At 45.5% G+C, this 24,750-nt stretch overlaps 1 protein-coding gene across 1 annotated transcript in view; it reads right to left on the bottom strand.

Moving 5' to 3' along the window:
- MYO7A (myosin VIIA) overlaps positions 1–24,750 on the bottom strand; it is a 62,097-nt gene that overhangs the window by 21,247 nt on the left and 16,100 nt on the right. The window contains exons 8-24 of the mRNA XM_066175562.1: positions 24,585–24,738; positions 23,850–23,926; positions 22,514–22,633; positions 21,149–21,291; positions 20,567–20,777; positions 19,947–20,082; positions 19,434–19,540; positions 10,725–10,862; positions 8,493–8,651; positions 8,052–8,144; positions 6,614–6,708; positions 5,410–5,494; positions 4,323–4,541; positions 4,062–4,169; positions 3,304–3,513; positions 2,559–2,762; positions 1,577–1,753 (exon numbers count right to left, since the gene is read on the bottom strand). Coding sequence (XP_066031659.1) covers positions 1,577–1,753; positions 2,559–2,762; positions 3,304–3,513; positions 4,062–4,169; positions 4,323–4,541; positions 5,410–5,494; positions 6,614–6,708; positions 8,052–8,144; positions 8,493–8,651; positions 10,725–10,862; positions 19,434–19,540; positions 19,947–20,082; positions 20,567–20,777; positions 21,149–21,291; positions 22,514–22,633; positions 23,850–23,926; positions 24,585–24,738 — 2,436 coding nt within the window. The remainder of the gene's footprint in view (positions 1–1,576; positions 1,754–2,558; positions 2,763–3,303; positions 3,514–4,061; positions 4,170–4,322; positions 4,542–5,409; positions 5,495–6,613; positions 6,709–8,051; positions 8,145–8,492; positions 8,652–10,724; positions 10,863–19,433; positions 19,541–19,946; positions 20,083–20,566; positions 20,778–21,148; positions 21,292–22,513; positions 22,634–23,849; positions 23,927–24,584; positions 24,739–24,750) is intronic.

The raw sequence follows: 24,750 nt of genomic DNA, 5'->3' as shown, positions 1-24,750 counted from the left end.
CAAGCTCCTGCAAAAGACCATTAATCCTGAGCAGAGAGTAAGGTGTTTCTAGTGGGAACCAGAAGTCTGGACCCATATTCCTGGGCCCCTTGATAACCCAGGGCTGGCTCTGAATTGTGTAGATACTCTCTAATCAGTAAGTGTCCCTCAGATGAAAATTATATATTGGGAGCATATAAAGAAACTTATGTTGAACACATGGCTGATTTGTGCTTAACTCAGGTCCACCCAGTTCTGCTGTACGACAGTGGAAACGTGATGAGCAAGACCACTCTCTGAGACAAGACATTTGCATGGCAGGTTTTTAGCTGGAAGTCTTTTAGCCAGGGATTCATGGACAGGTAGTTACCCACTGTGGTTTCATAACTTTTAACGAGCCCAATGCTCTACCAAGTTTCCCAGAACACCTTTGATGTGTGACAGCTCCAGGCACTGACTATATATCATCAAATTACTTGCTGGCTTTCTACGCTTACAGCAAACTTTTGGACCCAGTTAACCTCTACCCATTTAAACAGCTTTGAAAAGACCATGACTTCACACCCAATCAACACTTTGAGTCCTGTGGCTGAAATGGTTTATATCCATTACAAACATGAGTTGGTGATGTAAACCTGGATGTGGATATCATTTCACTCAGACATCTTTCTGTACTGTGAAAAGATGATGTAACCACAGAGAAAAAGGACAGCTTAAATTTCCTTCTCTTCTGTACTACCTGATATCTCAGTTGGCCAAATACGCCTTTTTGTAATAAACAAGCAAGAAATTATGGGTAGAAGGAATGAAAGGTGATTCTTGGTGTATATTTTTTACAGAATCATGATTCTGAGGCTACTCTTGTCAGGTAATTCACCAGATATTATGATATTGTCATTTCTAAGAACGAGGAGATTTGTTAATTTACCTCTGCAAATACTGCAGAGATTTGGGAAGAAAACTTGAAAATTAAACAGTGGCATCCAGAAGATGCCAACAGCAGATTATATCTTGTCCTATTGAATAAAGCAAATTGCCAAAGACGAAAATGTATCAGCACTGTGGACATTGATTTATCCAGAATAATGTTTTGTATGGGAAGGATACGAAGATGAAGTCCTCCAGTGACATCCAGAAGGCACTCAGGATGCAATAGGGTTTTTTTTTTTTTTTAAATTTTTATTTCCACAGCTTAATCTCCTGGTAACTAATTACTTCCTGCTCCAAGATTAAGGGCACATTTTTAATTTAGTCTCTTCTGACTCAGGGCAGATCACAAGGAAATCCCCAAATAAGAAACATAGGACATTGCATTCCCCCCCAGTACTTTAGCCCTGCAGGGTGGAGGAGAGAGATCAAAGTCCCATGAGAGATAACAGGGCACTTCCTTCACTGGGGAACATTCAGCTGGTGGACATTCAGTTCTCCTTGTGAGGAAGGGACAGGACCACAGGCAATTCTCCCTTCACAGCATAAGTGCAAATAAAATCAACAAACTGACTGCCTGCAACAAACCCTGCAAGTTGTTGCTTTCCAACACATTTCAATACCCAACACCTAATAATAACAACATCTCTTTTACAGCCACAGCAGTTACCTCTCCTTCTCCCTGCAGAGCCTGCAGTTCTTTCTTATAGGTCTTCTTCCCAAGAGTCTCATAGATTTTGGTCATTACTGGTATCTTCTCACCACCATCACTCATGGCTGTGTGATATTTTGGCTCAGGGAGGTCTCCCATGAAACGCAGGATAGTGATCCATACAGCAAGTGCCGCCTATTTGAAAGGGAAGTTACACCCCGTTAGCTCACACCAGGGCAGTGGAGGGGGTGGTCAAGCCACGCTGAGTCCATCAGGATCCCCACTGTGGTCTCTCTGTACATCTGCAGGAGATAAAATACTTCCCTGTGCCACAGGTAACAGTTTTGCCTGCAGCACACATCCTCTCTGAGTGCTGGGCAGGCTGCTGGCTGGGACCACCATTCAGGCTCTGTGTTTGTGCCACCATGAATGTGTTTGTGAACCCTACAAGGGGTTTGCCTCTTGACAGGAGATGCCAACCTTATCAAGGGGCAAGGACTGGCAGCTCCTAACCCAATACAGAGGAGGAGAAGAACCACAGTGAAGGCAAGTTCATGGATAATGTAATATGCATTATAGCCATGCAGATTCAATTCATTTCTGCTCTTGTCCTGCTGGCTATGGGACAAGCAGCTCTCTTCTAGCTCTGCACTGGTGTGGATGACAAGGTAAGAAGCAACTTTTCCAGCTCCCTAGAAGCTTTACAAATGGTACTGAACCAACAATTTCCATTGCCTCTGCCCTGAGTCCAGAGCACCTCATTGTCTTAACACAAATACCAAGGTACAGAGATGGACCCTCCTCTCTAATGCTCCATCCCTCTAATATTCACTGTCTTACCAACACACAAAGAATACTGGTGAGAAAGTGGCCATGGACACTTGTGCAGTAGGTGAGTGTATCCCAAAATGGAAACTCCTGCTGCTCTTTAGCTGGAGGGTCACCCATACTTGCTCCAACCCACCCAGCCCTGCTCAAGGTTTTTCATCCCCTGCCTCACCAACTGGTCTCCTTCATCTTCATGGTACAAGAGAGGCTGCTTGAGGGGCCGGCGGATGTACGTGTGTGTTGTTGTGCCCTGGAAATACGTGGCAGCAAACTTGGCAAATTTATACTCTGAGAGGTCTTCTTCCTCCTCCTCAGGGAGAGGTAATGCTGCATCCAGGTCCTCTTCCTCCAGCTCCTTCTGGACTTGCTCAAGATCCTGTTGTGGAAGGACATGTCAGACACTCACTCTGGCTTTGGATATCAAACTACCATTTCCTTTTGAGACTGACTTTTCTGCCAGACTGATTTTCATCCCAAAAGGAAAACTCATCTTCAGGAAAAACATGGAATATAGCTTTAGAGCCTATGCAAAGCCCAAGCTCCAAAGGACATGCCTGTGCCCAGGCATGTCTCCAGAGCAGTAGAAGAAGCAACGAGCATGGCCCCAATCGTAGCATGGGGAAAGATGTCTAAGAGAAAAATGCCATGAACCTAAAAGGAAAGATCTCAAAGGCCACAAGTCCTTGATGACCCTATAGTGATTCTGCTCTCCTCCATTTGCTAGTTCCAGGGAAAGCTGCCAGGCTGCCTGCCATCTCTAGCCACAGCACAGTAACCCTCTGGGGCCACATAGAAGAGCGTGGCCCTGAAGGAAGCATTCAGAGACACACTTTTTTATTACTCTACTCCTTCTTGATCTATTAATGTTTTGCTGATGCCTGTCATGTGATAGCCGGGCTCCTGTACATCTCCAGTACCTCGAAGCCATTGGGTGCCTGTCCCTCCTGGCCAGGAAGGGAGGAGGTTGTCCCCAGGAATCCGAACATTTTGTCCACCATTTCTGAGTCATTCACTGGCTCATTGCGAGCTCTCTCCATTTTTTCTAAGAGCTCTTTCTTCCGACGTGCTTCCTCTTTCTCCTTTACTTCTCTCTCTGCATCTTCCCGTGCCAGCTGGGCCAGGCGTACCTGCAAAAGGAGAAGTGCAATGACTGAACTGCTCCTTCCAAAGAGCTGGCAGTAAATTCTGCAGGGCCTGGCTTTAAGAAGGCAGGCTGCCTGGTGCTTAGGGCACTATACCCAGATCATAACTTGGGGCAAATCGGTGACATGTCCATGTCTCAGTTTCCCAACTGCAGAAGGACAAAGCAATGCATTTCCCCCATTCCTTAGTGCCTGTTAAGGGGTGTTGGTCCATGCACAGAAACTCTCACTGACCTCATTTTTTTCTTTTATACAACAGCCCGGCATGTCCACACACAAACAGAGTGTCTCAGTTTCCCCTTTATACAATAGCAAAAGTGAATAATAACTATAATCTCTGACATTCCTGTGCAGCAAATCAGAAATTCTGGAGCAGATTCAAACCAGTAGAGCACAAAGTACCTTAGAGAATTAAATACAAACCACTGAAAGGGCAAAAATCCCTTAGATATTTTTGTCATTGCCCCTCAAAGGAGCAAAACTAGTTCCTGGAGAACAGACAGAACCCCAGAAAGAGATCAGTCCCCATGTACTTGGTGTTTCTTTTCTGCTTCTTCTTTGGCTTTCTTGGCACTCATCTCCTTTCGAAGTCGTTCCTCTTCTGCCAGCCGAAGTTTCTCTGCTTCCAGGCGTCGATAATACTGAGGGAATAAACACAAGAACCTTTCTGAATAGGTGTCTAATTATTTTTGGAATTTTTTTTTTCCCTTTAAAAATGTATCCCAAGACCAGGTGATGCAGAAGCATGTATTTCTCCCCTCTCCTCATCTCCGTTTCTCCTCCACGGTACTTACCTCCCCACGGAGGCGCTTGTAGAGCCTTCGGGCGATCATGCCGCGGGCGTAGGCCTGGACGGTGAGGACGGCCCAGAGGCGGTGGCGGAAAGCCCGGCGGACCAGGTAGCCCCGGCATCGTGCCTGGAACTCAATGATCCGCCGGCGGGCCATGTGGTACTGCTTGTGGAGCTTGCGGGATCGGTACAGGGCCTGCAGCCTCAAGAAGCCAATCCGCATCTGCAAGGGGGAGCACGATGAAACCACCCCGCCAGCCAGGGCCTCACCCACCCTAAGCAGATTTCCACTGCTAATCTCCTGCTTGCATGGCTGTCAACAAGAGCCACTGAAATCAGTCCCCACGACAGCAAACCTTCTGGAGGGAGGTTCTCCAAGAGGGTGGAGAAATGAAGCTATCTGCCTGCTGCATTGATTCAAAGCCCAGGAAGGACAAACACGGTTTCTTCCCCACTGAGCCTTTGAGAGGCCTCAGGATATCTGTCTGGCCAAGGTAGCCACAAGCCATGAGGGTTGCTCCTACAGAGGTCCAGCATCTGCAGAACTCCTGCCTGACAGTCAAGGTGCTGTTTGATGGCAGGAGGCAGCATCCTAGCCAGCCTGGAAGTGGCTATTTCTATGAAGTTGCAGACTTGGAAGATTATATTGAGACACTTTAGACCTTAACACACTTTCCAAAAGACCTTGCTGTTGGCTCAAAACTAGCTGGAATAGGGAGAGAAGAGGACTATGGACTGGGATGGTGACAAACCCAAATATGGTCCCACATGGAGATGGAATCAATTTTTTAGAGGAAGCTGCTCTTGAATTTTCAGTCATTGGGAAACTAAGGGAAGACTTAGAAAACCCCAAATATCCAGTTGGTGCAATGAACATACAAGTCACAAGGAAAAGAACAGTTAGGAGGCGGTCTCCTCAATGAGAAGACAAAGCAAAATAGCAAACTTCCATTCATCACTCCAACTAATAAAAGCCAACCTCACCACTTCTGACATTAAAAATGGGACATTTTGAACCAGGAAACCCTTATGTATGTCCCAGGTGAAAGAGGCAGGAAGGCAGAGGTGTGAGGAAGCATCCCTGTACTTACAGCACCATAGTTCTTCCTGCAGTTATGTCCCCGCCAGTATCTCTGAATCATCAGGACTGAATTTCTCACTTTCAGGAAATTGGACCTGCAAAAGCATTTCAATCATTTGCCTCTGTGGTTTTGCCACAAGTTATCATCATCTCCTGGGCCTCACTTCTTGGAGATTTGAACCTGAGTGTCCAGATGGAATAAACACTGCATTTTTGGCTTGAAAATATCTCCTTCTCCAGCTCTCCTAGCTTGCATAAAAACATCTGTAGACACTCTCTGAGAGGTCTCTGCAGGGAGATTATGCCATATTATGGCAATGAGAAGAACAGGAGATGTTAGGAATGGTTCCCTCCTTCCCCCAGCCCTGCATCCTCTTCTCACACCTAAAATCTCTTCCCTGTGTGTCTTTCCCATTTAGTTTTAGCACCTGAAGACAGATTGCATCCCACCCAAATGATCAAGAGCAAACCTCACCAACACCATGCTGCTATCCCTATCTGCTCCTCCAGTCCTTCTCAGCCTGATCTGATTCTAACTGCAGACAACATGGAGACAATTGTGTTGGGAGACCTTGGGAGGTCTCACTATGATCAGTGTGTGAAAGATTCATGAGTCATTTAGCATGTGCCCTTTCTGCAAAGTACAACGTGAGTCACAGCCATGGCTTGGACATTCAAACTGCATAAAACCCCAAGAACTGTCCCTCCTCCATAGGTGAAGCTTGTCCTTGGCTGTGGCTGCCCCTCTTCATCCACAACAGTGCCGTGAGCTACCTGTTCTCTTCCCATGTCTGGAAACTGGGTTGCAAAGGGAAGAGTTCTGAACCCCTTGGGGAAAGCAACTTTAATAGCAGTAAGCGATCCAGCATTCCCTCTGCACTCTTGTGGGGATCTCCATAGATTGGAGTCTCAGTGTTGCCTTCAGCTGGCTCAGAGTCCACTGCTGCACTGTCACAGCAGATACATCCCCTGAAGGTGTCACTGAACAGGGACAGAAGGTCCTATTCTGTCCAGGTTTGAGGCAGATAACAAAGGTATCCTCTTGTTTCCTCTATTGTTTTCCTCTAGTACTTGCTGCACCTGAGTGCCAATACATTATGGGTCCCCTTTGGTCATCTGGGCACCAAAGGAGTGACGCAGCCTCCAGGAGCGACTTGCTGGATGAAACATTCCACATAGCCCACCTCCCATTTGGCTGTGGGGTTCATACCTACCTGTCCTTGTACCCACGGACCACCTTCTGGATGAGGATGACTTTGTCCGTGATTGCCTTGTCTCTCTCAATCTCCAGCAGCATGTCGTGGTGGTCCTGTGGGAGGAAGCAACACAGCACCAATGTCTCAAGCTCTCCCTCTGCCTGACATGTGGCCAGAGTGGGTGGTACAAGACCCTTCTCCAGGACAGTTGTTCAAAATAAACTCTTGGGTCATTTTACATCCCAAGTGTAACCCCACCTGCACACTGGGGAAGTCCTAACATAAACCTTAATGATCTATAGTCTTCATTCCCAAATGAACCAGATCATCCAGAAGCTGCAAATGCAATACTTCACAGTGTGAAAACAACCAAATTACATGGTTCTTCCCTGCAGAGCTCCTTCCTAGTGCTCTCAGACATGGAAGCAGCTTCTAGGAGCACTGAAGAGGTTTGTAAACAAACTCCAGGTTGCCTGGGTCCCATTACTTCTTCCAGTTAAGACTGCAATGCCTCCCTAACCTAAGGAAAAAAAAGCTCCTCAAAACACTGAATTTCCTTTGCCCTGAGGCTTTCAGATGCACCAATCCAAGCTTTATTCTGATTCCTCCTGTGTTGTGCGTGATTCAGCCTTCTTTCCCAGTCATGGCAAGCTGAGCCATGCAGCATTGGATGCAGCGGAGGCAGTTCCACACGTTTCCTGCTTTGCTTGACCTCCCACAGCCCCTCAGGGCCTCCCAATTTCTGTTTCCTGTCCTGACAGCTGTGGAATCTTGATAACAGGCTCTGGAAAGAGCAACTAGAGGGAATAAGTTCTGGGGAAGAGATGGGGGTGTTTGTGCTGACAGTGGGATTTGGGGGTGAATTTAGGTGTAAGCAGTCAGGGTTTATTGCTGTGATTTTTGCTCACGAGAAGCCTCACCTTCCCAGAACAGCACAGGAATGGGTTTGTAAGGAAAGATGAGCATGCACAGGTCTGCAGGGGACCTGCAGTGTTGGAGTGCTCCATGTCAGCTGGACTAATGCAGAAAAGGAGGTTGTAGGCACATCTTGGGTTGCACAAGGATGCGCAGAAAGCAAAACAAACCTGTTGTCCTCATGTCCCTCTCTCTGCAGGGTTCTGCATGGCCATCCCTCCTGTTGTGCCTTTTGGGTGAAGGCAGGAGAGGAAGCTGAACAACTCAGCCCAGGAGGGAAAAGGTTGTGGACTGGATGTGATCACTTGTGGGTCGGTATGGATATGTGAATCCACCAGTGCTGGCACTGTGTCAGGACTTCCTCCTGCCTGCTGCTCCTAAACTGGCCCCAAATGTTCTGCCTTAAGTCAGGTTCTACCCACTGACATGCCAGCCCAGAGACCATGGAAAAGGGTCATATCTTGTAATGGAAAGGAAATGGTAGGACATGCCCCCAGAGGCGAGGATCCAAGATGGCAGGGGAACGTGGAGAACCACCCACCTTTAGAAATATCTTTGTCTTGCCAATCTGCCAGTCATCATCCTTCCCCAGCACTGCTTCAGCAATGCGCTGGCATGTCCCACGCAGGTCACCCTGACAGAAAAGGGGTTGGGATTCACCAGGACCGGACTCACCCACCGCTCCTCCCAAGCCCAGTGTAAATCTTTTCTGGCCCCAAATCCTGCAGTTTTCTGTTAATAAGGTTCTTATGTCTTTACTGTCACTTTGTTTAAGATGAGTGAGACGGACAGGCTGAATATGGCTACCCCTCCCTGCCAGCCCAGTCACCATTCTTCCGTCCCTTGGAAAACCCAGAGCACCACTGTGACACCTGGGGATCAAATGTTGCGTCATTGTTTTTGTAAAGGAGGCACACCCCATAAATATCTCTGGAGACTGCCCAGCAGAGAGCACTCGTTACCTGTGAAAGAGGGTTCTCACCTGCTTGTAGGCTGGCTTCACCCCAGGCATGAGCACGCGGTACCGGTCCACGAACTCCACAAAGGTGTAGCGGATGGGGTATCCGGCCCGGCGGATGCGGATGGTCTCCATCATCCCCGAGTACCTCAGCTGACGGACGCACAGCTCCCGGTCAAAAAGCTGGGGAGGTTACAGGACATGGGGGTTTGATTGCAAATCTTTTTGGGCTAGTTTGTTGTACTTATGGGCAACTATGCTCTCCTCCACATGGGCCTGATAAGGCACAGACTGCTGGAGACGGTTTTGATTTTCTGTGCATGGTTTTGTTATCTAATTCATCCTACGCCTTTCTCTTGGACTAACCAGAACAATACTCAGAAGCAGAAGCATGGGATGATGTACAGACCCAGAGAACTCCAGCCAGCGTCCCAATACAAGCAATTTTTCCACCCTAAAGCATATTTCAGAAGGAAGTAAAAGTTTTAGAATAACATAAAGTAACAAACAGCCAGGACTTTCCACTGGCCTTTCACTTCCGCTATCTCATTTCCTATCACTATCAGTACGTTTTCCTTCAAAAGCAGGGACAGAAAATGATCTCTCAGACAACGTGCTCTTTTGCAGTCACCCTGAACAGCTCTGTGTGCCTTTATCTGGGATTTCTTTTCCTTTGGATTATTAAACCAAGGCCAAAATTAAACTTAGCAAGAAATCACATTCCATATCACACTGCAGTCTCTGATTCAGTGTTAGCTCACCCACTCATTTCTTTAATGGAAAGATTAATTTCTCTTTGTCTAATTCTTTCAAACTTGAAACTGTTTTCCTGTCCCACTGGAAGTTTTGTAGACAAATAGGCTGAACAGAGACTTCTGGCCTAGCACTTGCAAGACTTGATGAAATACATACTTCCTATGCAGGACACAAAATACCAGACTGAATTCCAGACATCCAGGTGTAAAAACAGCTCAGAATCGGGGCATTTAGAATAATTTGCTAATGTCAGTTTAGGATGTACACCTATTTCTCAACATCACCTATGTTCAAAAAGAAGGTCTTGATCTATTCTCTGCTCAGATGATAATCACAGATCAGACATACTGTTAAAAATTTACCCAATATATTCCATTAACAGGCTAATAGGTGCCTTTTTACTCTCACCAAAACCAGGATGAGAGAAGAGTAGAATGATCTGAGAGACCCACCAAACCTTTTACTCTGCATCATATTAGGTTCACTGAACATCAAAAATAAGTTTTAAACAAACACTGCTTGTGCATAACAGCTCTGAAATTCAGTATTTTATGCTTTTTGCACTCAGCTGAGCTTTGCTAACAGACACTGACTTTAGATGAAGCTCCAGGCTTGGCTAGATTGTTTATTAAATAAAGCTCTTCCTTTCCAAGCAGTGTCACTATTAAGTGTGGCGAGCAAGAAACAGTGATTGCTCCCAGCATCAGTGTCTGATCCTGCAAGGTGTGGGGAGTGGGATCAGGGCGTGCAGCACCCACCTTATCACCTGCCTTCTGCTGCAAAACTCTGAGTCCCTTCCACGAGCAGTTTGTGGTGAGGGGGGTTGAGAGCCCTCTCCTGACTTTCCATTTGCTCCTAAAAGTTTGCCTCCATAGTGTTCACTGCTTTTGAAGCAAATCACTGTGATTTGGAGCAAGGTAACTCCTCTCACATTTCCTCTGTGCTATTTTGCCTTTTTCTCCTCTGCTTTTAGAACCAAGCTTTTGTAATTGGTGAAGAAAATAAAAAGGCAGTGGAAAGGACCAAACAGGATTTAAAAAGAAGGAGATCCATTGGGAGCAAAGATTTTCAGGAGAACACCCACGGGAAGGTGCTTTTTAGAAAGCACTGAACTCTGTCACAGAACTAAACCCATGGCTCAGCTGAAGTCTCTGGCAGGAAGGAGCCTACCCCCTATGGAAACAGAGAGGCATTTCCTATAGGATAAAGGGCTGCAGGACGAATTCCTTGAGATCGTCCTTGGGAAGAAAGACCGGGTCAGAAACTACCCCCTGCAAAAAGTTTTGGGGTGCTGTTGGACTGCAAAGCAAGTGCCTGATTTTGCCAACCCTTCTGTGACTCTGTTGCTTGCACAGCAGGCTGTGGGTTGGTTTTCTAAGTGTGCAGGGTTAATCCTGACTCCACTGATGCCCAAAGGAGTTTTGACAGTAGCTCCAGGGCACAATGACCCTACGGGCAGTCCCTTATAAAAAGCAACCAGGAGAGAAAAGCAGGGCTTACCATGGGCTTCTTGTACTCATTGGGCTTGATGCAGCGGACAAAAAAGGGCTGGCACACGCTGAGAGTCCTCATCAACAGCTCCAGGGAGCGCTTGAACTGGCTGCTGAGTGTCGGCGAGCGCTTCCTCGTCTCTGCTCCCTGCAAAACCGCAGTGCAGCACACTCAGGAAATGAAAGGATAACACTGCCTTTCCCCTCTGGCTGCGTCCCCAGGAACCTCCTGCAACAGCCGGGGCTGGAGCGGGGAGTGGGGCCAGAGGTGGCTGAAACTTGTGGCAGGAGAGGGGAAGGGCAGAGCCTGTGAACTTGCAATGGCCGGGCACCGGCAGCCGACTCCATACGGCTCTGTTCAGGCAGGAAAAGTGCCGCGATTTAATTTCTCCTGCTTGAACCTCCCTGTATGACTGGAAAACCCATCTTCCCTACGCAGAGCCATGAGGAAGATCTGCCCAAAAGAGCAAACAGCGTCTTCTGGCCATCAAAATTCTCTGTATTACAGCGTGGGGCAATGCACCTGCCCAGGGATGCTCTCAGGAGGAGTGTGGGCTTCCCTCTCCCCATGCAGTGCAGCATGGGCATGCCAAACCCTCTGTCACAGTTCCTTGTATCAGGCAGGGCTTCTCCTGCTCCCTGGAACAAGAACCAGAGACTCACTTGGGGTAAAAAAAAAAAAAAAAAAAAAAAAAATCCAGAAGAATGCGTTTCTGTAACAGTTTCAGAAACTTCTGCTGAGATTGCTCAGCCTGTACTACCACAGATTCAAGCTGCTTTTGGAAAAGAACATTAAGTAGACTAAAAGAGGTGAGTATTTAGGGGGAATCAGGATGATTTGGAATATTTGTCTTGGTTTAGCTCCCTTGATCAAATTAATAATTCAATCTCTGTTTTGGGGCAAGTGTTTCTAAATGAGAATGTGTATGTTTCCCTTAAGAGTCCCTTCTCCCTGCTCTGGGAAAACCTTGTTAAACCACCTCCAAATGAAGTCCCTAGCTCATTTCATGTGCCAGCCACTATTACCTAAGTTCATTACACATCAGTCACAGTGGTGCTGTGTGTCTAGTGGGGTCTGGTGTTCAGGGAGCCTTTGTGGGGCAGCAGGTATTGCTGGAGGGTTGGAGGAAGAGTTGGGCACCAGGAGGCAACCCCCTCTCAATTAAAAACAGGGTGAAGGTAGGGTGAAGGTATAAAATGACCTGTGACGTGACCTGATGACTAGAGAATTCCCAAAGGGAGAATTCTGGAAGGATTTTAATGCATTTTTTCCTCCAAACATCCACTTACTTGCAGGTGGTTAAGCCACATGTGGAGTCACAAAACCCTCATCTGCACTGGCCTTGCTGCCATGTTTTGCAGTGCATATTTACACATTTTTGTTGCCACGTTTATTTCTACTTTTGCTAAAATCTTTACACGCGCTTCATCACATAGCACTAGTAACCTTTAACATTCCCACCCCTCAAAACTGATGAATTCCATAGAATCACAGAATAGTTTGGATTGGAAGGGATGACAAATTCCCTCTAGTCCAACCCCTTTGCCACAAACAGGGCGTTTATCCAGCTCAGGTTGGACGTGATGTTGAGACAAACCCAATCAAGACAAACACAAAGCTGTCATGGAATTCCAACAAGAGAAAACCCAGCTCATGCAAACACCACAAAAACCTGGCCTGCTTGTCAAGAAAAGCACAGGGAGCTACCAGTGATCTCTCCCAGCAAAATCCTCCCTGGAAGGACAAACTGCTAACAAATCTAGAGTAATTAACAGATACAGCTGCTACCTGCAGAACACTGTAGAGTCTGATCTTCATATTTTGTTGCAGATTTTCTAAGGAAAAGGCTGTTTCAGCAAGAATCCTGGTTTGAAAGGCTTTGATGAATGTTCTCTTATCACATTGCCAATTATGCACATGAGGTCACCTCTGTGAGATGTGGAAGGATAGCCACAGGGGTTAGAAGCAGCAACAGATGCAGGAGCAGGGCTGCCAGTCAGAAGCAATTGCATATTAGCTGAATTTTAGTCAGTTTGGGCTTGGCTGGGAGAGATCATTTTAAAGCCATAGTGTTAGGAATGGAGCAAAACTTTTTACAAGGGTCTACAAGGGAATGCACGAGTGGTTTGCTCCCAGACAGCAAGAAATGCCTCTCCAGCTTGCTGGTGCCTTGCATTTCTTTCCTGCATGCATCCAGATCTGGCAAAAAGCAGTGGTGCCATCTCCACCCTTACATCTGAGAGCTTTTTGCTGGGAGGGGTTGGAAGGAAGGGGCAGTGACCAGACAGCAGCTTGTCTTCTTGTCCAAATAGTCAGAGTGAGCTGGGTTCCCCCTGTCAAGACCACATCATCCCATTCAGGACATTTCAGGGTCTGACATTTGTGCACAGACCCCTCTCAATGGTGGGCACCACCCCTGTGGGCACTTTTTTGAGCTCTCAGATACACAATAAATACTCTGACAAGTGTTTTGCATCAGCTTCATCCTTCAGGGATGGGTGACACCACTCAAGTAATTGTGGTTTTTTCTGCCTCACCTCAACACCAGCTTGGAGAGAATCCCACCTCTTCCATTACTTCAACAAAACAACCCCAAAAAAGGAGAGAAGCAGCCACTCAACACAGCCTAGCAAGGCACTGAAAATACAGGATTTACTGCAGAGGAGAAGCATTTTTAAGCTAAAACCAGACCCAGTCCCCATACCCTGATGGAGAAAGAACTGGTGCATTCTACTTTTCCCTGTCCCTTCCTAGCTTTCAAATTCTGAGACTGTAACATCCTTGGGACTCAGACTATCTCTTCACTTGTGTCCATACAAAGCCCAGCAGAAGGGAGGATGAGACCTGTGCAACATGGGGAGGGATGAGCAGGATTCACAGGTGCTGTACCCCAGACTGGAGCACTCAGCCTGTACCCAACATCAAAGAAGGAAAAGACTCAAAAACAGAAGAGAAAACCAAGAAAAATAAGAGATTTAGATGATTTACAGAGAGGGAGCATGCAGAAGAGAGTTTAGAATTATGTGCAGACCAGCATGATGTCTGGACATGTTTCAATTCCGCTTCTTTCTGCAATCTCAAGCCAGTCTGAACTTTGGAAGTGCAAACTCATACATGGCTGTTTGCAGCAACACCAAGACAAAAGGCAAGGAGAATGGCAGCTACAAGGAGAAATGTCACTGAGCCAAAAATGGTAGAGATTATTCCTTCTGTCCCTCTGCACCTTTCTCTCCTTGAAGGACAAGGCTGCTGGTGCACCAGAAACACCATCAGGAGATGGCAGCCTGCTTCAGTGGAAATGCAGGAAGATTAAATACTTGAGGAGAGTTAGGGAAGGAAGGCAAAGCATGTGACACCAGCAATACTTTGGGGAAAGGTTCTGGACAAAGGACTATCCTCCCATCTCGTTAGGATTATCAGGTCACTAAATTGAGCCATGCCAAAGTGACATGCAGTTTCTGGGCAAAATTATGCTTTTTCTTTGATACATTTTTATATGAAATGCCACTGGGGTGGCCTTCGGGTGACCACTGAAAGCTGAGGCCACCTCATTCAGCAGCGTCATATAGTGAAGAGAGTCTTTCTCCTAAAGGTTGTGCAGTCTGGAAAGTGCCTTCCAATGCAGAGTTGACATGGGCTACATAACAGTGCCAAGTATCCCTATTTTGAACTACAAGCTTATTGACATGTGTATACATATATATATATATATATATATATATATATATATATATATATGAAAAATCATTTTTATCTTGCCTGTTCCACCTTTACCTCAGTGTCTAACAAATATGAACAATTATTATTCATTAGAAAACCTACAAAACATGAAGTTTAGTTGTAAGATCAACTATGACAACAACAAAACTCCCATTTCCTTGTATCACCTGTTGTCATCATCAGAGGGAAAAACTGGTCTAAACATTTCTGGCAGACTTGGCATGTTTTTCTCCTGGATTTAATCCCACCATAGAATCACAGAATTATTAATGGTTTGGGTTGGAGGGAATCTCAAAGTTCATTTAGTTCCAACCCTGCTGCCATGGGCAGGGATACCTTCCACTAGACCAGGTTTCTCAGAGCCACATCCAACCTGGCTTTGAACACTGCCAGGGATGGAGCATCCACAGCTTCTCTGGGCAACTTGTGCCAGTGTCTCACCACCCTTACATGAAAGAATTTCTTCCTAATACCTCAACAAAATGTTTTTCAGTTTAAAGCCGTTCCCCTTGTCCTATCACTCAAGGCCCTTGTCAAAAAACCCTCTCTGTCTCTCTTGTATCCTTACTCAGGAAATACTATTATTTTTGGTACAATTCTAGAGCAAGGCCCAGTGATATGCTCAAATTGAAATAGTTTAAACCATGATACAGAGGGGAAGGACTCCACCTCTGCAATTAATGGCTTTCAGTCATTTTGGGTCAGATCCCCCTCATTGGAATTCCAAATCCAAACATCCAAGATACTGCAGAAGTAAAAAGGGATGAAATTCAGCCCCATGCAAAGAGCTGAATTTTGAAAAGCAGGCTAATCCTCTGGTTATCAAGGGGTTGTGGAAATGCGAGCAGAATCACAAAGCTTATATCATAAAATCTTTAGCACACAATACGCTACCTTATGGCCAAATAACTAGCAAGCAAGGTTTGAGAAGTTATCAGAACCAGTCAGCAGATGAGATGCAGTAGCAAAGACCTAAAAAAGCTGCCAAAACCCTGTTTCAATGACCATGCCAAAATTTCATATTATCTTGTCTCTGAAGGCTTGAATCGGAGGTGCCCCCTGAACAAGAACTAACCCTCCACCTTGAAAAATGATAGCATTTCCAGACAACCCAGAAGTGCAGTCCAGTGGTCTCTCTTTGCTCGTGAGCTGTCTTGCCTCAAAAAGTGCAAAAGAGGGTCAGATTTGCCATTGTTTCAAGGAATAATTTCCTACTGAAGGCAATGGTAGCACCATGGTAAACAACAGCCAAATCTCAGATGATCCATCTGAACTTATTTAAAATGCTTCAAATGTCAGGAAAAAAATCCTCAAAACTTTCACTGAGCCTGGTTCTGATTTCATCCAAACAAAATTTCCATCATTACAAAGTTCTTCTGAGTTGAGTCCTAGAGTTAAGTGACACAGTCATATACCTGTACCTATTCAACAAGCTGTAAAAGTGCTCTCCAACACATTGGTCATTTGAAATGGGTCCTCTATGGATAGGGCAGGAAGAGGAATAAACCAACAGGAGTAAAGCACAATCCTTGCCAAAGAGAGGTGAGTATAAAACAGGAACTCATGTATTCAGTTTACCTTTGGTGTGGGTGTGGGCGACTGGCCAAATGTGCTGGATGCATAGCCACAGAGAAACTACACGAAGCACAGGTAAAAAAACAAAACAAAACAAAACAAAACACAAAACAGAGACAGAGAAGAGCAAATAGTGAAAAGAAAGAATAACCGAAATGGGAGCCTGACATTTTTAATCTTGGAAGTCCAGCTGTTATATATCTCATGAACAAAATGCATTAATTCTTAGATTTTTGTCTAAACCTCTCCTGGCTTTTCTCCTTTGTCTTGATGTTTACTTCTCTGAATCTGAGGGAACTGCCAGTGTTCAGCTCTTGCTTCTTGGAAACAAATTTTGTACATTTCTTAACCTCACTCTTTATCCATACAATTTCAGCCATTCCCACTCGTCTTCCTCACACATCTCTGCTCTCAATATACAGTGGTTGGGAAGGTGCCAGGAACAAAACACAAAAATTCCAAAAAAAATCCCTCCCTTCCTCCCTAATTTTAATTCCAAAAATCAGGTATTTTTGATAGAATTTAAACTTTCGCCAAGGGGAAAGCCCACCCCTCCAGTTTCTCATTTGTTTTTCACTTTACAGGGTTCCATCCTCCACTGCTCCTTCTACCTGTTCCTTGAGCAAGCAGTGCTGCCAGACCATATCAGCCGATTCCTCAGAGGAGCAGTGTACAACTCCCACTCAATCCATAATTTCACCTGGCACCACTCTGCTGAACAGGAACATCGCTGTTCAGCAAACAGCAAACACATGCAGATAAGCCTTCTCTGTGATGACCATGAATAAAAGAGACTTTACATCCCCATGTGTTCCAGAAATACCCAGTTCATCATACAGCTTTCATTGTGTCGAAATATTAGGTCTTTCAGGGACAAAACAGTTACTACAATGTTCAAATATACAATCTCAATCAGTTTTCAAATTTCTCTGATCTGTGGCTTTCTCAAGTTTCTGGAATATAAGGACCCCATTTGAAAGACTGAATGTAAAGCAGATGTGGACTTTTTTGTAAGTGACTCACAAAATCTTACCAACTCATCAGTAAGATCCTGAGGACCAAAGATTGGAAGGTGTTGAGCAAAATGTCTCACGATTTGATTTAGCCCTTAGCAGAGCAGACACTTATCTCTTTTTAAGAGGAGATGTTATATTTGATTGACCAAGCCTGAGTGTCTCTGGGAAGCTCCTCCACACTGAAGCTTGGGGAAGGCATGCACAGTTCCAAGACATTCCAAGGACACTTCACCACAGATCCTTGCTACAGGCAGTCAATTTCTGTGACTCAGGCTCACTTGCTCCTTCTTTTGGGGCACATGTCCTAAGAAAGGGGCTACAAACATTACTGAGCATTGATGGAAAGCAATGGCAAAAGTGTCTCAGCCCCATGTTGGATCCTGCTTGTCTGAGAATTTTTGTGTGGTGGTGTTCAGGGAATTAGTGCTCTCCAGGTTCACAGTGACACTGTGCATGACTAGGGGAGCTGGTACACAGTGTTGGCTCTTCTTCCAGTTCCACGGCGTCAGGCTTATGCCAGAACTGTCACATCAGGCTGAATATTCTCTCATTCCAAAAAGAAAACCAGAGATCATTAAAGTATCAAAGCACAGAGACCACCAATTGGGACAGATTTTGAAGATGTCTAGTGAAATTATAAAAAAAAACCCCAAACGGTTTACTCTTACAAAAAAAAAAAAAAAAGGTTCCGATGCTTTTGAAGGGTTCAGTTCTCAGATCCTAGACAACATCCAGGCAGACATCTCAACTTTCCTATTATATACTTCCAGCATCTTTTAAAGATGCTTTGGTAGGGATCCCTGTGAGAAAGCTTGTGTGACTGTGTAAACCCTTTCATTGATGCCCCAGAGTGCATCTCTGCTCTGCCCAAAGAAGAAATAAATCACTTCCAAGGTCAACTGCAAAGCTTACACCAAAAATAAAAAGCAGCAAGGAATAAGCAATAAAAAGCAAAGTAAGCAGCAGCACTGATGCTAAGGGAGTTAGTGTCTACTTCAACAGGAGTATCCACTTCTGAGGACAGCTCTGAACCCAACAAGGAGTGTTGTACCAATGCCAATTGGTACTTTGATTAGTAATTGATAAATGTTCTCTTATTCCTAATGAAGACAAAAGGATAATGATCATTAATTTCAGCAGGAGCAAAACTGAATGGCTAAGGGTTATGAAAAAGGCTTGCAAAACAGCACATAGCATATTCAAAGAAATGTCTTGGGAATGTAAGTATTTCTTTCCCTTGGCAAGTAAAAGAATTCAGGACTTACAACTTGGCACTCCTGAAAGTCCCTAAGTCCCTTGGTCCATCAGTGGCATTGGCTGGCATTTGGAAATGGGACTCCGACTGACAAAAAATTTGTTTGCTTTGAAAAACGTTATCCCTGCACCCTCTGCAGTCCTACGGCTTTTGCCTTGGGAAAGACAGGGGGATTTGGCCATAGTGACTGATCTGTATAGACCTTCAGATTCTGCAAGACTGATATTTTAAAACACCTCCTACTTTAATTTTGGGAGCAGGGCTGAGTAGAGAGATTTAGGTGTTCAATTTCCTGAAGAAAATATCATGCTGTTGTGTTATTAAATGTGAAATGGTCACTAATCTCAGCATTTAAGCTGGTATCTCAGTAATAAATGCTCAGATGGGGTCTCACACTGAGCATGGAGTAAGCACATAACCTCCTGGAGGCCTGGGATGTGAAAAGAGGAGCTTTGAAGTTCAGCTTTCATAACTGGTGTTCCCTCTCTCTGCTGTTGTGACAGTAAAAAACAACTGTTCCCTCCAAGTCCTCTTGCAGCGCTTAAGGACCAACAAGACTGTCCTTTTGTTCTACTCTGGTAGAAAAGCTTTTAGCTTTTACTTGGACTCAAAGAAAGGTTTGGGTTTGAAGGAACCTTCAAGATCACATAGCTCCAACCCTCCTGCCATAGGCAGAGGCACCTTCCAGTAGACCAGATTGCTTGAACACTTGAACACTTCCAGGGATGGGGCATCCACAGCTTCTCTGGGCAACCTGTGCCAGTGCCTCACCACTCTCACAGATAAGAACTTCTTCCTAACACCTAATCTAAACCTGCCCTCTGTTGGTTTACTTCTTATTCTATTATACACACATCTGGATGACCTTACTGGAAGGCACAGTTAGTTTTCTCTCAGATTTCTACAATCACAAACCTTATTGTTCTGATCCCTACACAATTCAGAGGGGCAATCACAGAAAAAAAATAATATTTGATGAACTAAATGTGTGGATGCACCCGTGACACTGCATTAACACTTCCTGATGGTTGGCTCTCACTAACAGGTTTGAAACATCCCAAAGAGCATCAGAGCAATATGACTCTGCAAATCTTTCACCCCTTCCAGGAACACCCCTCCTCGTGAATAAAGATCTTCTCCCGCCTGCATTACCATTGCCACATCTGCTTGGAAGATCTGCTTGATGAATTTGTTTTTTGAGGAATGCACCAGCTGAATGATGTCTCCATGCAGCGTGTCCCTGTTTTTCTCCAAGAAACCTAGAGAAATAATGGGACAACACATAGATGACACAGTGCAACATGGTCAGCATGTGAGCTGCAAGCAGCTTCTGGGTTTTTGGATTACTGGACATTCTTGGTGAGGTAATGGGAGCAATGAATAGAGAGAGAGGGATCATGAGAAGGAAGACAGAGGCGCATCTTCACACTGGATTGAAGATGCAGTGGTGCAAAGCACTGCCATTCTGTCACAGGCACACACAGATGAAACAGCACCAAACTCTGCAGCTCATGGGCACAGCTGGAAGGTCAAGTCATTGCAGACAGAAAAGGAATATATTGACACTCTGTGGACTACCACCCTACCCTGCTCCAACACAGCAGCAGCTTGTCTGCCTGTGAACATCCCCTCACCCCCTGCAGTGCCCAGGGAGCTGCCCCATACCTTTTGTTTCGTAGTAAACAATTCCAGCAAAATGGTTAATGCCAAACTGGGTTTCGTAGTTGTTCTTCGGAGGAATATAGTTGGTGTTAAGCTTGTGCTGGGAGTTCAGCTTGTGCAACATGGTGGCATCTGTACCCTGTACGTGCATGAAAAGACCTGACATTTAACCAAAGCTATTCCCACTGAAATAATTTTCCAGTCAATAGCACATTTCTTTCTTGTCTTTGTGATGACGTGCATTTATGTTGAGAAGTGGTATGTTGGAGAAGATATGTGAAGTGCAGAAATAACTGAAGCTGATTAAATATCACTGGTATGCAGTGCTGTATTCAAAATAATGCTCCAAAAGGAGTATATTTAACATTATTTTCTCTTAAACTCTGCCAATAGATATTTTTGAGCATCCTGCAGGCATATTTTCCCATCAGAAACACTTGTTTTAGCATGGCTGTGACACTGACAGAAGAAAATTTAAGAGAGCAACAAACACTATAAATAGGGAGGCCACCAGTGAATGTGTGTTTGGGGCTGAGCAGATCTCTCACAGGGTGCCAGTATGCAAGTGCAAAGAGGATAAAATCAGGAGAGTCACTGGCAGTAAGGCTGAGCCCAAAACACACCTTGGGGAACTTGCTCTCCTCGTCAATGAGTGAGATGATGTTCATAGGCTTGATGGCAATCATGTCCAAGGCATCCTGGTTATCAGTGAACTCAATGTGCTGCCAGTTGATGTTCTCCAGGTTGTATTCCTCCTGCTCTAGTTTGAAGACGTGGCGCACAAAGAACTGTTGCAGGTTTTCATTCGCAAAGTTAATGCAAAGCTGTTCAAAACTGTGGAGGAAAAGTCAAGAAAAGGTCACTGTAGATCCACCCTGGTTAATTTTTCTACATCTCTCTCCACACTTGGTTCATTACTCTCAGACCTTGTCAACTACTCAATAAGGCTGCTGTTGGTTGAGAATTTTCTTATTGGTTCAGACATTCAGTTTTTCTCCCAAAACAATGTTATGTGTATGGTCTAAATCAGTTTAGGAACTCCACTGTCTGCTGTAATTGATTAGCTCTGATAATTTCTCATATAGAAAAAGGCTTGGTCCAACCCAGTCCAGTTCACTTCAGGAGAGGTGAAAGGACTGGAAGACCTTGAGCTTGGGCTTGTGAAGGAGGATTAAGACCTGGTTCTCCTTTTGCAGGCTCCATACCTGTTCACAGTGAAGTTCTCAAAGCCAAAGATGTCAAGAAGGCCGATGGATCTCCTGATACTTTTGAGTTCCTGGGAAGGAGGTCTGTAAATTGCAGCGTTGATCTTCTCCACGATCCACACAAAAAGTCGCCCATATATTCCCTGCAACATCCCAAAGTTGGAGTTCACTGAGACAGTTCAGCAGTTTGTCCCACTAGTCTGCGTCACCACTTCATCCTTGATGGCACAGGTTCTTCTAAAGCATGGCCAACAACCAGGCAGCCCCTGAGGATGTGCTCACCAACCTTTGTGACAGACTCTTGGCATGGTTTAAAGCTTCAAGAACCATTATGTAGATCAAGGAAAACAGACCTGAAAGCCTAGCTAAAAGACAACTGAGAGCAAACCCCCAGATTTGGATAGTGCTAAACTTGGGATTTGTGGGCTTGCTGTGAAGCCAGACAGTCCTTTCCTTGGTTCGCACACATTTCTGTCTACAGATCAGCAGAGCAGAGACATGTTACACTGCAAGAATGTCCTGATCACTTGAACAAGGTGCTCACTGAAACATTGCAGCACTGGCTGAACAGTCTGATCATCTAATGACACAGATATTGCTGCTTCAGTAATTCCAGAACTTCATGTTTTAAACTGTTATTAATTTTTATTTTATAAACTACAGCAGTGCAACCGAGAGGGGAGCCAAATTCAAAGGTCTGTCACCACTAGAGAAGACACTGCCAGGATTTGCCAGCTAGTTAACTATCAAATCAGCTTGATCTACTAACTCCCCACAGATGAAATGAGGACCCAAGCTGGCCAAAGCATGCCAATAATGCTTGTCTCACGGTTTTATATGGGGCTGCAAACAGTACAGCAGTGATGCACACCCCCACCCCACCAACCTTCATCACTCCAAAGCCTCAAGATGTTCTCAGTGCTCTGATGGCTTCTGGACTGCTCTATCCCTTGACCCTCTGTCATTCAGTTGAATTTATTGTTGTTTATGTTCCCAAATCCTGAAATTTAGGTGTGGGTGCTAGAGACGTTGGTAGAGCTGCTCTGATTTACAACAGCTGAGGATCTTTCCTGAAGCTGAGGTAAAGTCATTTCAGAATGCTGGGTCCTTCTGCAGGTCCCCTTTGAGTACAGACAACCTCCAGTCCAGATTGCAAATCCCTTGCAGAGCAGGTTACCTAGACTCCTTTCATGTCAACTCTATGTATATCCCAGTTAGAACATAGTTTCAAGGGCGTTTGCTGATCGGAGCTCACACAGGCACCAAGCAAGAACCTTTTCCTGCGTAGCGGATGCTCCAGTCTCAGAAGGGGCAGATTTCTTCAGCTTATAAACAGAAGGCATAAGGAAATGCTCTAAGACTTACCTTTACAAAAGCGTCCCTCACATCCAGTGCTTGCTCCATGCTGAGAGGGGTGGAGACAGTTTCGCCCCTCGTGATTATAGTCCGGCTGGTGAGGCAGTTCATCACATCCTGAGGCTCAACCTGGCACAGGAAACACCAAACACAGCTGCTGTACAGGGGAGGTGCCTCAAATGAAGACTCAGGCATTTTCGGAGAGAAAAATCACAGTTTTTATATTGTATTTTAATCTGGAAGGTGTTCTTGGGACTTAGCATGATGTTAATGAGGTGTAGGAAGACAGGATGAGAAAGCAAAGCAAAGCCTGCAAAGCTGTATGCAACCAGCATGGGTCAAAGCTTTGCATCACCTTGACCCATTTTATACCTTTTCAGGGAAATGTCAACTCCCTAAGTGGACAGAGAACTGTGGATCACACTCTGGGACCAGCAGTACCCATAGAGACAAGATGCTGTCTCTGAGGGATCCGTTAGCTTTTGGAAGGCCACTGAAGAATGCTCTAGTCACTGCATGGATGGTTTCAGTGAGGGTCATCTCACCTCACTTCAGATACACAGAATATATATTGCATCTATCTCAAGTACAGTTATGAACTCTCTTTGTATCAGTGAGGGAAGCACCTGCTTTAGGGGCTAAGGTATTTTGGGTGCCTTTTCTAGGACGATGTGCCTCCAGAGGTTGGTATGAAGAGAAGCTCAGATAAACAGATCATGGAATCATAGGATAGATTGGGTTGGAAGGGTTGGAAAGGATCTTTAAAGATCCTCTAGTTCCAACCCCCCAACAGGAACAGTTTCTGTTAGACCAGGTTGCTCAAAGTCTCATCATACCTGGTCTTAAACATTCCCACAAGTGGAGCAGCCACAAAATCCCTGAGCAATCTGTTCCAGTGCCTCACCACCCTCAGTGAAGAATTTCTTAATATCTAATTTAAACCTGTCCTCTTTCAGTTTGAAGCCATTCCCCCTTGTCCTACCCTTCTATGCCCTTGTCAAAAGTCCCTCCTCCAGCACTCTTGTAGCCCCTCTAGGTACTGAAAGGGGCTCTAAGCTGTCCCCAGAGCCTTCTCCAGGCTGAAATACTCCAAATCCCTGTCTCCATAAAAGAGGTGCTCCAGCCCTCTGAGCACCTTTGTAGTCTCCTCTGGCTACTCAGCCCAGATGTAGACTTTCACTTTCATGCTGCCAATGCAGGACACAATATGGCTTATGCAGACCTCTTCAGCCTCCTAGAGCTGGTGGTGCAAGGAGAGGCTGGCTCAGACAAAGCTTTGCCACAATTCTAAAAACTTGGGATTAGAATACCAAGGGGGGAACAGCAGCACTGCAGGGCCACTGACCTCCAGCAATGTTGCCGCAGTGATGAGTGACGCTGACTGAACAACCTCACAGGCATCCAGGTTGTCATAGGTCCGAGCTGGGGAAAGAAAGGCAGAGGGAAAGCCATCAGCAAGGGACGTGTCGCTCCAGAAAGTAGATGGAGTGAGGGAAAGGGTCTTTCTCCACTGCCTCTGTGTGATGTCTTGGCAAAATCTGGCCATCCGAAGGAAGAGAAAAGTTCATGCATCTGCTGGAGTCCTGCTGCTGGCTGCAAAGGACCTGTACTCTGCTCTGCCGGACCAGACAGTAAAGAATGTAGTACTGTTTCTAGCATCTAGGTGCTTCAGGCTTCTGTCTTTGGAAGAGGCTTTTTGAATCACTGTGTCATTTCTGACAGCAGAGCTGTTTGGTACATTTACAAAGGCATATCCAATCACACAGGCACCTGTCAAACACTCCATTAATCTTATTTTGTAAAACCTGAGTGTACTGAATGGACTGTGGCCAACCTCACAACATTCAGAAAATGTGGATGTCATTGAGAACACTGCAGCCGGGTACCCTGCTGAGGGGAGGTGTAATTACTCCTTATTCCTTGTCCTTACAATGCCACAATAAACTCTTAGAGTCCCTGGCATGGCACCATGGCAGGTGTTCTGGATACAGCCCTCCATCCCTAAGCTTGGCTCTCTGTCAGCATGCGGAATAAAGAGCAGCAGTGCACTGGGCCATGTCCCTGTATTTTGTCCTTTTACCTTCATACTGCAGGTTGCCCATGTGCAGGATGGCAGCCAGCAGCTTGGAGATCTCCCAGTTCTCGGTGTCGGTGAACATGAGGACCTTCATAGCAGAGCGGATATTGGCGTACTCCTTGCTATCATCTCTGCCATCACAGGTCGTGCAGTTACCCTGGGGAGGCAA

This window comes from Chamaea fasciata, unplaced genomic scaffold, assembly GCF_029207755.1.
Source record: "Chamaea fasciata isolate MVZ Bird 193981 ecotype frontalis unplaced genomic scaffold, bChaFas1.0.hap1 SCAF_2, whole genome shotgun sequence".
NCBI lineage: Eukaryota > Metazoa > Chordata > Aves > Passeriformes > Sylviidae > Chamaea > Chamaea fasciata.
Note: the sequence above shows the minus strand (reverse complement) of the source record. Positions and strands in the feature narration are given on the sequence as shown.